The sequence below is a fragment of the Colias croceus genome, chromosome 8, assembly GCF_905220415.1.
Source record: "Colias croceus chromosome 8, ilColCroc2.1".
NCBI classification, from domain to species: Eukaryota; Metazoa; Arthropoda; class Insecta; order Lepidoptera; family Pieridae; genus Colias; species Colias croceus.
In genome coordinates, this window is record NC_059544.1 from 1,327,447 (window position 1) to 1,340,987 (window position 13,541).

Genomic DNA, 13,541 nt, shown 5'->3' on the forward strand with positions numbered 1-13,541 from the left:
ACAATATTGTAACGATGGAACACGACCTTTTCTTGAATTTATATTTTTTTGGTTTTTATGGCATTCAAATGCTTTATAAATATAAATTTATAAAGAATAGAAAAAATTCGATCACGAGGCGGGACTCGAACCCGCATCCGTCGCGCCATTCCGGGGCGGATGCCTAACCAACTCAGCCACTCGTGACCCGCCTGAGCAATCGAATTTATTCTATTCTTTCAGTTTTATGTGTCTTAAGGGAAACACCGCGCGCCATCTATTGAGATGATTTAACAACCATCTCAACCAATATGAAGCACTTTTCAGTGAATACAATATTGTAACGATGGGACACGACCTTTTCTTGAATTTATATTTTTTTGGTTTTTATGGCATTCAAATGCTTTATAAATATAAAGGGCATTGAAACTTTCTGGCATATCAAACCCGCCGCCATTTTGATTTTTTTTCAAAATCGCGGCGCACGATTAAAGTGGTATGTATGGATAGAGGATACATAGACAAACAAAAAATGTCTAATAACATAGTACCCTAAAGCGTCACATTACCGAGATATTTGGAGGTAAATAACGGTTTATTGGAAGAAAGTAGGTAGATTCATGACATAAAAACATACATACATTACATAAAAATGTAAGTAATGTAATGAATACCTACTTTCTTCCTGTAATAATAATAATCTACCTGGGAGTGATTATTTGGAGATAATATTATGCATATAGACACGTATTATGTCTATTTTTAGTGTTTGTCGTACTCATAAGTGAATATTTACCTCCAAATATCTGGGTAATGTGACGCTTTAGGGTACTATGTTATGAGACATTTTTTGTTCGTCTATGTGTCCTCTATCCATACATACCACTTTAATCGTGCACCGCGATTTTGAAAAAAAATCAAAATGGCGGCGGGTCGATATGCCAGCGTCCATACAAAAAGTTTCAAACCCCTATAAAAAGAATAGAAAAAATTCGATCACGAGGCGGGACTCGAACCCGCATCCTTCGCGCCATTCCGGGGCGGATGCCTAACCAACTCAGCCACTCGTGAGGCTGAGGATGCGGGTTCGAGTCCCGCCTCGTGATCGAATTTTTTCTATTCTTTATAAATTTACATTACATTACATTTATAAATTTGTAGTACATGAAAATAGTACACATACATACTTAGCGCAACTTGCTGGTGCGTTTCACGTTCCAATTAAGCATCAGAATAATTCGGCATTGTGCGCCACTGAGTCGCATTATGCTCTGTAATTGGAAAACAGCCACGATCATACATACTTTCAGGTTGCTTGCAGGATACAAAATAGAAAGGTTCATCCTTAGGGTTCATCATTTATTTATTCTTAAAATCTCTTCTGTAGGATTTGCGTTTATCATAAACAGAGTCAGACAGACAGTGAGACGGTCGTGTTAAATCTGAGGCTTTGTATTTCAATGACTGCAAAGTATTACATTTAAAGTAAAATAATGACATGCAAACGATGTGCAACAGAGCTGCAATAAATGGAAGCAGAACATGAAAGTATATTTTGATTAATATATAATACTAGCGGTCCGCCCCGGCTTCGCCCGTGGTACATTTTTACGTTTTCTTTCCATGAGAACCATCCTCGTACTTCAAGAAATGTAATAAAAAAAGAATTAACGAAATCGGTTCACTTGTTCTCGAGTTATGCGCTTACCAACACATTTTGCGATTCATTTTTATATTATAGAAGATTACGTTCCACAGATTACGTTCCGTACAAGGGTATGTGCTCAAAACAGTGCTCACTTGTCTGTGTCAATCTGTGTACGTTTGTGTGACAGTTGACACTGACATTAACTAATATACAGACAGTTTACATTTTTACAAATGTTCTAAAAATGTGTTGTTTACTGTTGTTTTTATGGTGTGATATCTAAAAAAGGCGAAATTATAACTAAAAACAATTGAAGAATAATGCCGAAATCTATTCAGAGTTTCTAAGTTTACTAAGTACCTGATACTGCATAATAATATTTACAACATAACCTAAAATTTGCCGGTTGTATTAAAATTTATTTAAGGATTCAAAATGAGGGAATTTGATGATATTATATCTTTTATGGACGTGATGGATTTCGATGAAGAAATCGTAGATGCTCGTCTCAAGTCCATAATGGAAAGAAATAGCTTTACAAGCGAACACTTATTGAATGCAACTAATTTGTTGAACTACAAATACTTATTAAATGTAAAGGAATCTGATGAATGTGAAAACGATTTTGAGTTCGAGTTTGTTGGTAAATTAATCAAGACTGTGGACGAAGCAAATATTGAAGCTATTTGTAAAATAATAGACATAATTCTCTCTCTCAATCCAAGTTCCATAGTGATCAAGTCTGAACACTTACTACAGCAATTATTATCGAGTATAAGCATTCATTTGGAAAATATTACCTCTGAAGAGACTCATGTTACAATGTTGTTATCTTTAAAGTTATGTGATAGTATACTTCAAGCTGTTATTAGAGCTGGTGAAAAATTATCTTTGCCATTTCTAGATGTACCATTAGAAAGGATTGTGTTGAGCCAGAATGAACAATTAAAGAAACATTTCCTTACAATAACAGTTAAAAGGTTTTTTGATGGTATCAGTGGATACAATGTATTAGATCAAATATGGAACTGTATTCAGAAAGTAGAAAACAAATTGATATCTCTTAAAGTTCTGTGTGTTCTTTCCAATTATTATCTACCCCTGCCTGACAATCACGGAGATGTTCATTTTGTATCAAATATTATTACACAAACTGAATTTTGGGAGATAACTATGTACGGCATGCTCTCAAATGATCCATCAACAAGAAAGTTAGCTATTTACCTCATAAAAAGAGCTATAGATTGCTTGAAAATTGGAAAGAATAAAATTAATATTGAATCTCAAGTTGTAAACATATCATGGAACCCTGATAAAGAAGCTGAAGTTAAAAAAATGTGGCATGATTACTTCATTCTTATTGATAGCTTAGAGGAGAAGCAAAGTAATATAGTTCTACCATCTTTACAGCTGTTTGATTCCCTACAGGATCTGGGACAATGTTGGTTAAGTTGCGCTTATAATATTGGATTGCAACATGATAATCTTCAAGTTAAAGTACAATGTGCCAAGTACAGATTACAATCACCCATATTGAATGACAAAGAAGCATTAGTTCTATTAGAAGCACTTAATGATATGAACATATACGATAATAAGAAAGAATGTGAAGTTTTGCAACTTAAGTTCAAACAACATATAGATAATATAGACTCTTTTATGCATATAATTAAAAATATTCCTAAAGTTAAATGGTCACCAGTCCCCATCTACCACTTGAGCAGTGTATTAGGAGGTGTAAATAATCATAAAATTGTAGATAAAGTTGGGAAGGAACAATTGGTTCTATTAATGTATGATGTATTGAAAGTACTGTGCAATAATGTGATAATAAGGAAAGCATTTCATAGGAATTTATCACATTTAATAGGCAATTGTTGTAAAGCCTTAGATTGGAAGGATCTGCTCAATCTCTATTTGCAATTGGATGACGATCTGTGGACACAAGAAAAAAGCAATCCATTACTTGATTTAGTAAAAAATCAATTGATTGTCACAGATAAGAAACAATTGTTGAATGATATAATGATGTCACATGTTAATATTGATTTTATACTTTTATATTTATCAGGACATGAGGCAGATTTGGAAATATTTTTAGAATCTGTGAATGAAATGTTTGATGTAGTAGAAAATGTTAATCTACACTCTGATTTGAATGATATCAATTGTGTTTTGAAAGCAACCTTCTTAGCACATCTATTGAAGAAAGTTAATAATTCAGAAGTCAATTTACAAATTTATTCCCTAATAACTAAGAGGGGTGAAATAATTTTCAAGTATATATCTACTTTGTTGATCAAGCCTATTGAAGATGTTGATAATGTTTTATTATTTTTAGACAATATACAGCTCATTATAAAATTAAACACAGAAATAGAAATTTTGGAAGAACTATATAGAAAAATAATATGTTTACTAAAAGATGGTGAAGATATATATAAAAATATTTATAGTATTTTTATCCTAAATGCTATAAGTTCAATTGTTAGACAATTTGAAATAAATATTATACATGTAAATGAATTGGTTGGTATTCTAAATAATATAAAGTTCACTAAAACTAGTATAAAAGAAGGATTTGGGAGATTGAGAAATATTTTCTATTCAAAAGCCTGCGAAGTTATTTTTGTTCTACTTCATACAAATTCTAGTGAAAATAAATGTGATAGCAATGAAATTATTAAATATACAGATCTTGCACTAGAATGTGGAGGGTACAGTTGTATTAAGTGGATCTTAAATATCATAGACACCATACTGCCAGAGATTTTAGAGGAAAAAATTAAATTTGACATATCAAGCTTTTTGTCCAGAACTTGGAATGAGATAGAAGCATTAAAAACGAATAAACAGTACACAGATTGTATTGAATGTTTCGTTAAAATAATAACTAATACTGCACTACTAAAAGAACCAATATATAACAATACAGTAATCACATATTGTAGTAAGATAATAGAATATGCGGCTATGAAAAATATACCATTGTATTATTTAGTAGAAGCTATGGGAAAAAGAGATATATTCCAATTTGGGCATATGGTGTATATATTTAGTGAAGTTTTATTAGCTACAGCTGTGCCAAGGAAAGATCAAAGGTAATGAATGATAATAATTTCCAAGATGGGAATACATTGAATGCTTAATTAAATAATTGATAAATCATTTTTTTTCAGGATAATGGAGAACCTAATAGTTGAATTATCCAAAAAGTATGACCTGGGAAATATAAGGTATGAAAATGTATTTTTTTTGTAAAATTGAATTTTGGTAATTTAGTTAGACTTCAATAGTGCTGTGGTGAAGCATCACACTTTATGATGAACATACATTATTAAACTTATTTTTCCAGGGCACGACTGTACACGAATTTTCATATCAAATATGAATCCCTATTAGTTTTAAGTAGAGTCACTGATGCTGAAACTTTAGAAACAATAGCAACATTAACGATAAAGAAGATTGACGAATTATTCAGAAATAAACAAAGATATCACAGTAATTCAGCTTTACATCGCACCTTGCGAATTGGCTTGCAACATTTGCTGCTAATATTTTTAAAACACAGATCAAGTTATGTGGAAAGAGTCGCTTTATGGTGTGTTGAGTTTTTAGGGAAGATACCTCATCAACCATCAATACGACTTTACTTGGAGTGGTGTATTGCACTGTTCTATTATTATAAGGTAAGGTTGACTAAAATGCCTTTTAATTTACAGTTTATCACTTTAATAATGTAAATCACTCTGGCTAGGCACAATATTTTTTATATTTATTTTTATTCAGCTACCCTCATATATTTAAAATTTCAATTTCAGGAAGAAAAGATTACAGAGCTATTATTAGATAGTTTTAAAACGAAAAATGTACCCATTACGTCACAGTTTATGATTTTATACTGGTTACTAGTTCATAAAATGAAGAGAAAAATTTGCCAACAGTCTGAATATGACTTAGTTATGGATACCTATATGGAGAATACTATGGGACCTACTTACAGTGTTAGACTGTATGCACAATACCTTGCTAAACGAATATTTTATTTAAACAAAGATGAGGACAAAATAAACACTTCTGAATATAAACAAACAATAAAAGTTATAGATAGAACGTTAAATGAAGCATCGAAATTAAAAGAGAAGAGTTTTGACAAACTAATGAATGATTTTCTAGTTCATGATTTTGATATTATTGAATATTTGTTACCTTGTGCTCTTTATAATGGCGAATTTCTGCATGAAGAATGGAATAATGAAATGATAAATGAAGTGTATGCTCTTAATGTTTTTAATGAAATGATTGAACTTATTAGCACAAATTCACAAGATGATTTTATAAGAGAATGGAAAGAAACTCACAAAGATCAAGAAGAAGTTATGAAGATTAAAACGCATTTGAAAAATGCTGATATAATTGATAATGTAAAGGATGGTATAGGGACTATACAAAAGAAATATATTCCTTGGAAGAATATGAGCGATATTGACGTACTTGATATGAAAAGAACGGTAAGGTTTTACATTTAGATTCCTAACTCATTGAATTCTGTACCACCTAAATGTAGATTTTATGGTTGTTACTTCATCAAATTATCAATTCGTAATTTTCGATTTTTTAACAAAACGTAATTTTCGATTTTTTTATTGTTGGTTTATGTTTGAGAACAGTTCGATTCAAACTTAATGGCGGTTCGGAAGTCAGATGCAGGTGCGAGTGCGGGTGCGCATAGGTCCTTTAACATCCCGCTAATATCTAAAATTGTTTTCTGCGCATCAGATCGTATGTTGTTCCGAGCCGCATTTAAGTTTCAAACGTACTGTAGTCTGTACCTATCTTTACGAGATACATTTAAATTCAAGATGGAAAAATTTGCCTCTTTAAAAACTTTGTAAAGCTTTTCATTTTCTTTCATATTATGACTGATTTAGTTGACATTTTTAACTTTTGACTAGGTAATGTCTGGTAAATTTATTTTTGTGTTACAGGAGAGTAACAGCGAATTAATAGTAGTGGCATCCCTCATCGATAAATTGCCTAATTTGGGGGGAATGGCGCGAACCAGCGAAGTGTTCGGAGTGAATACTTATGTAATAGATAGTTTGCGGCATCTGCAGGATAAGCAGTTTCAAGGATTAAGGTAAGGAAACGGATAATTCTGTATGGTAGGGTATTTAGTAAGATATAGGTTGAGTAGGGGTTAGCTGGCAGCCAAGTCTGGAAACATATTTCTTCACTTTTTACGGATAAATTTAATATTAATCATGTTACTGGCTTTTTCTTATGGAAAATAAAAAAAGACGTGTGGTACGGGGACTGCCGCGGTAAAGCTATTGCGTATTGCATGTTATATAATATATCCGTACAAGGCGTGAATAGGTTGATAACTCGACTTGTATGAATTTTTTTTTAATTGAAAATTGGCATCTGGATCACTTGCTTTATATGGTGAATAAATGACTAAGTCGACAGGTCCGCTTTTAACGCACACACCCAACTTGTGAATTTTTGAACAACTCTCTACTAATGAGTAATAATATGACATCTGAAGATATCAAAAATTTATTTGATGAATAATTGAATAACTGAATATGTAAAGTTAAGCCTGCCATTTATTTAATGAAACTAACAAAATAACTCGAGATATTTAATTAATCACGCTACCCATATTTGCGTGTTCAGTAGTTCAAATCGAGTTGTCAACTTATTACCGCATCAATAGAGCGATATATTATCTGACAAGTAAACCTATTAGTGCAGTCATTTTAGGAAGTTCACCTCAGAATTCGAGATACCCAGCTGTACGTCTATATATACTTGTATATTAACACCCTAAAAGTTGTCTCAAAACCTACATATGGTAGGGTGTAAGATGTCCGTGAACTTAGCAGAGCATTTTTAGCAGATCAAAAAAATAATGTGAGTTCTTATCGCGTGCAGTTGAGTTCTAGAGTTCCTGATACTTTTTAGAAATAGTTCTGGCGTTTTTACCTGAAAAAACGACATTTGAAAAAATGATCTGCCAACTTCCCGTAGCAGAGCATTTTTAGCAGATCAAAAAAATAATGTGAGTTCTTATCGCGTGCAGTTGAGTTCTAGAGTTCCTGATACTTTTTAGAAATAGTTCTGGCGTTTTTACCTGAAAAAACGACATTTGAAAAAATATCTTAGCAGAGCATTTTTAGCAGATCAAAAAAATAATGTGAGTTCTTATCGCGTGCAGTTGAGTTCTAGAGTTCCTGATACTTTTTAGAAATAGTTCTGGCGTTTTTACCTGAAAAAACGACATTTGAAAAAATAACTTAGCAGAGCATTTTTAGCGGATCAAAAAAATAATGTGAGTTCTTATCGCGTGCAGTTGAGTTCTAGAGTTCCTGATACTTTTTAGAAATAGTTCTGACGTTTTTACCTCAAAAAACGACATTTGAAAAAATGATCTGCCAACTTCGTAGCAGAGCATTTTTAGCAGATCAAAAAAATAATGTGAGTTCTTATCGCGTGCAGTTGAGTTCTAGAGTTCCTGCTACTTTTTAGAAATAGTTCTGGTGTTTTTACCTGAAAAAACGACATTTGAAAAAATGATCTGCCAACTTCCCGTAGCAGATAATTTTTAGCGGATCAAAAAAATAATGTGAGTTCTTATCGCGTGCAGTTGAGTTCTAGAGTTCCTGATACTTTTTAGAAATAGTTCTGGCGTTTTTACCTGAAAAAACGACATTTGAAAAAATAACTTAGCAGAGCATTTTTAGCGGATCAAAAAAATAATGTGAGTTCTTATCGCGTGCAGTTGAGTTCTAGAGTTCCTGATACTTTTTAGAAATAGTTCTGGCGTTTTTACCTGAAAAAACGACATTTGAAAAAATATCTTAGCAGAGCATTTTTAGCAGATCAAAAAAATAATGTGAGTTCTTATCGCGTGCAGTTGAGTTCTAGAGTTCCTGATACTTTTTAGAAATAGTTCTGGCGTTTTTACCTGAAAAAACGACATTTGAAAAAATAACGTAGCAGAGCATTTTTAGCGGATCAAAAAAATAATGTGAGTTCTTATCGCGTGCAGTTGAGTTCTAGAGTTCCTGATACTTTTTAGAAATAGTTGTGGCGTTTTTACCTGAAAAAACGACATTTGAAAAAATAACTTAGCAGAGCATTTTTAGCGGATCAAATAAATAATGTGAGTTCTTATCGCGTGCAGTTGAGTTCTAGAGTTCCTGATACTTTTTAGAAATAGTTCTGGCGTTTTTACCTGAAAAAACGACATTTGAAAAAATGATCTGCCAACTTCCCGTACTAGATAATTTTTAGCGGATCAAAAAAATAATGTGAGTTCTTATCGCGTGCAGTTGAGTTCTAGAGTTCCTGATACTTTTTAGAAATAGTTCTGGCGTTTTTACCTGAAAAAACGACATTTGAAAAAATAACTTAGCAGAGCATTTTTAGCGGATCAAAAAAATAATGTGAGTTCTTATCGCGTGCAGTTGAGTTCTAGAGTTCCTGATACTTTTTAGAAATAGTTCTGGCGTTTTTACCTGAAAAAACGTCATTTGAAAAAATAACTTAAAAGAGCATTTTTAGCGGATCAAAAAAATAATGTGAGTTCTTATCGCGTGCAGTTGAGTTCTAGAGTTCCTGATACTTTTTAGAAATAGTTCTGGCGTTTTTATCTGAAAAAACGACATTTTAAAAAATAACTTAGCAGAGCATTTTTAGCGGATCAAAAAAATAATGTGAGTTCTTATCGCGTGCAGTTGAGTTCTAGAGTTCCTGATACTTTTTAGAAATAGTTGTGGCGTTTTTACCTGAAAAAACGACATTTGAAAAAATAACTTAGCAGAGCATTTTTAGCGGATCAAATAAATAATGTGATTTCTTATCGCGTGCAGTTGAGTTCTAGAGTTCCTGATACTTTTTAGAAATAGTTCTGGTGTTTTTACGTGAAAAAACGACATTTGAAAAAATGATCTGCCAACTTCCCGTAGCAGATCATTTTTAGCAGATCAAAAAAATAATGTGAGTACTCAACTGCACGCGATAAGTACTCACATTATTTTTTTGATCTGCTAAAAATGATCTGCTACGGGAAGTTGGCAGATCATTTTTTCAAATGTCGTTTTTTCAGGTAAAAACACCAGAACTATTTCTAAAAAGTATCAGGAACTCTAGAACTCAACTGCACGCGATAAGAACTCACATTATTTTTTTGATCCGCTAAAAATTATCTAGTACGGGAAGTTGGCAGATCATTTTTTCAAATGTCGTTTTTTCAGGTAAAAACGCCAGAACTATTTCTAAAAAGTATCAGGAACTCTAGAACTCAACTGCACGCGATAAGAACTCACATTATTTTTTTGATCCGCTAAAAATTATCTAGTACGGGAAGTTGGCAGATAATTTTTTCAAATGTCGTTTTTTCAGGTAAAAACGCCAGAACTATTTCTAAAAAGTATCAGGAACTCTAGAACTCAACTGCACGCGATAAGAACTCACATTATTTTTTTGATCCGCTAAAAATGCTCTGCTACGTTATTTTTTCAAATGTCGTTTTTTCAGGTAAAAACGCCAGAACTATTTCTAAAAAGTATCAGGAACTCTAGAACTCAACTGCACGCGATAAGAACTCACATTATTTTTTTGATCTGCTAAAAATGCTCTGCTAAGATATTTTTTCAAATGTCGTTTTTTCAGGTAAAAACGCCAGAACTATTTCTAAAAAGTATCAGGAACTCTAGAACTCAACTGCACGCGATAAGAACTCACATTATTTTTTTGATCTGCTAAAAATGCTCTGCTACGGGAAGTTGGCAGATCATTTTTTCAAATGTCGTTTTTTCAGGTAAAAACGCCAGAACTATTTCTAAAAAGTATCAGGAACTATAGAACTCAACTGCACGCGATAAGAACTCACATTATTTTTTTGATCTGCTAAAAATGCTCTGCTAAGTTCACGGACATGGGTGTAAGTGTGTATTAAATTTCAAGGTCACAAAAATCGTTTTTTGGAAATATCTCATTTCCTATGGGTTTTTTGCTATTTGTATTTATTTTCAATATTGTAGAATAGAAAATTCTCTACAAATTTTGTTTGAAAATTTTTTTTATACGATGAACCGTTTTCGAGTTAGAGGGCGGAGAGCGCGCGGTCACAGCATCATTTCAGATCAACCGGAACTATCAATGATTATAAATATTTGTCAATTTTTCTTAACTATTATATTATATTTAATCATGTTTTTCCTAACTTATCCACTTTTTATTCAGTATTAATTTATTTAACACTTACCTGCCCATGTACCTAATTGCAGAATTGTTAATGAAAATATAGGAATTTATACAGGGTTACCGGGAAAGTCGTACAGAATATTGAAGGAGGTCATTTCTGATCGAATTGGTCCCATAATATGGTATCCGAAACCTAACCGTTATGGAGATATTGAATTTTAAAGATATATCATAAAAATCTTTTTCTTTTGGCTTTTCTATCACTTTTTTTGGATTGGAGCTACTAGGGCCCGGTTTATTTATGTTTTCAATTAGAAGACATGCCAATTAATAAAAATGACCAACAAAAACTGAACCTTTTACTAACAGCTTCATAAAACTGCTCGACAACAGTTGAAATTAAAGGATTTCCACTAATTGTTTATAATTTTGAAGTCCTTTTATAAAAAAAAAATGTATGGCACTTATCCTGCAAGTAATTTTATAAACTTTAACGTTTTTTTAGCTATTCAAAAAGGTATAACACTTGCTATTAAATAGGCCAAACATTGACAAAATAACAGTTAAGTAAGCCAAGACGAGTCAAAATTTGGATGGGATTAAAATGGGACCAATTCGATCAGAAATAACCTGAATAATAACGTCCTTCAATATTCTGTACGACTTTCCCGGTAACCCTGTATTTGAATTTTAACCTAATTAATATTAATAACTTCTTACATGATGAAAAAAAAAACAAATTACGAATTAATCTTTTTATTAAGAAATATCATTTATTTTTATTGAAAGTAAAAAATGGAATAAAGGGTACAAAAACTACAATTTATAATTTTAATTATCTTCTTCCTCTTCATCGTCATCTTCTGGCTGCTGGTAAATTTCAAACTGGTCTTCATTATCGTCTTCAACGACATTTGCCTTAAGTTCTTCCATGATTTCGGAGTCAAAGGTTCCATCTTCGTTAATGTCGCTCTGATATGGTAGAGCATTGAGACAAGCTTGCCCATTACATTGGCCACAAGCTAAAGAGCATTGCAAGCCCGCTTTCCTGCATCCGCATCGCGAACCAAAACCACTCTTGCAGTTGCAGAAAATTGCATTTTCGACCGGAGGCACCGGTTGACCTGAAATGATGCTGTGACCGCGCGCTCTCCGCCCTCTATCTCAAAAACGGTTCACCGTATAAAAAAATTTTTCAAACAAAATTTGTAGAGAATTTTCTATTCTACAATATTGATAATAAATACGAATAGCAAAAAACCCATAGGAAATGAGATATTTCCGAAGAAAGCGCGATACAACCGATTTTTGCGACGGTGAATACATTGACAAGTCGTCGGTGAACGACTTGATATGTCTGTTTTTGTTATGATAAAAATCAAAATAATTAAATTCTATGTAATAATCTGAAACGTCGATTCTTATAAAATATAATGCAATGAAAAAAAACAAAAATACAAAAAAAATGGATTTACCAATAAAAAAGTAAACTTCAAAAGGCTGCCCTGTAAAGTATGCATTTTCGACTTGTCAACCTTTTCACGCCATGCATGCCTTCAAGCCACACCTCAGTGCCCGTCGGAGTGGGGAGCGTGAGGTTTTTTCGTTACGGAATTTCTGGATTCGGTCCCCGCGCTCAAGGCCCGCGATAGAAGCTAGCTTAAAAAAATATGAAATACTTTTGGTATCCTGTGTATGTTCAAATGAAGGAGTTGGTGCAGATAAATCATTTAATACTAATAAACTGCTTATTATTCCATTCAATAGTGATGAAAAATCAAAACAAAAAAATTCTTTATAACCAGAATTATAGGCTATATGTATAATGGAATTCTGGTAGTAATTTAAATCATTAATCTTTTTAGCGTATCAGCGGAAAGATGGGTAAATGTGGTAGAAGTACGTCCTGGGCAGCCATTGAAAGACTATCTTATTTCAAAGAAGTCAGAAGGTTACACCATCGTGGCAGCAGAACAGACATCTTCGAGTATACCTCTACAGTCCTTCAAGTTTCCGAAGAAAACGCTACTTTTGCTGGGGTATGCATATTTATTTCAAGCCATTTAAAAGAATAGAAAATTAAAAAAAAAAGTATCATATTTAAACGTGCTTATCATTTTCTATAAAAATTTACCTAAAATTCGTCACAATTTCAAGATTTATCTTGCAAAGTTTAGATAGTTCGTTAATATTTTACATAGGTAGGTATTAATTTAATGCCACTAAATTATTAATGGCACTGAATGTATGCATTTAATTGAAATTTTACAATTTTTTTATTACCTTTTAGGCACGAAAAAGAAGGTATACCGTGTGATCTATTGCCGTACATGGACGCGTGTGTAGAGATACCACAACAGGGCGTGGTCCGGTCGCTCAATGTACACGTAACAGCCGCCATCTTTGTTTGGGAATATTCCAGACAAATTATACTTTAAATTTTACATACCTACATAACTGAAATTTGTATAGGCTATCTTATCTGTGCACCAGTGATGTCATGTAATATAGGTTGAATATTCATTTTATTTATATTTTCTCATGTATAGTCATTTTAAAATATTCTTAATAGAAAATTCTAAATGTTCGAACTACCTACATAGTTTTAAGTTTCTTACTCTTTGCCTATTGTAAATCGTTTATTTATGTATATAATAATTTTGTACCATTAAAGGTTGTTCTCTATAATCTATATTTC

General features: G+C 32.5%; 1 protein-coding gene across 1 annotated transcript; it reads left to right on the forward strand.

Annotated features, from left to right (window-relative positions):
* The first annotated feature begins 1,830 nt into the window (after positions 1-1,830).
* Positions 1,831-13,535, forward strand: LOC123693617. The gene is made up of 7 exons (XM_045638801.1): positions 1,831-4,728; positions 4,807-4,863; positions 4,983-5,316; positions 5,449-6,138; positions 6,616-6,767; positions 12,709-12,882; positions 13,134-13,535. The coding sequence occupies exons 1-7, from the start codon at positions 2,063-2,065 to the stop codon at positions 13,279-13,281; spliced, it is 4,221 nt and encodes a 1,406-aa protein (XP_045494757.1). The 5' UTR covers positions 1,831-2,062; the 3' UTR covers positions 13,282-13,535.
* Positions 13,536-13,541: the final 6 nt, after the last annotated feature.

Bases quoted from the DNA above. Each gene is read 5' to 3' on its own strand.
- LOC123693617 (XM_045638801.1), top strand. From the start codon at position 2,063: ATGAGGGAATTTGATGATATTATATCTTTTATGGACGTGATGGATTTC. The intron at 4,729-4,806 runs GTAATGAATGAT...ATTTTTTTTCAG, and splicing joins GTGCCAAGGAAAGATCAAAG to GATAATGGAGAACCTAATAG. The intron at 4,864-4,982 runs GTATGAAAATGT...TTATTTTTCCAG, and splicing joins TATGACCTGGGAAATATAAG to GGCACGACTGTACACGAATT.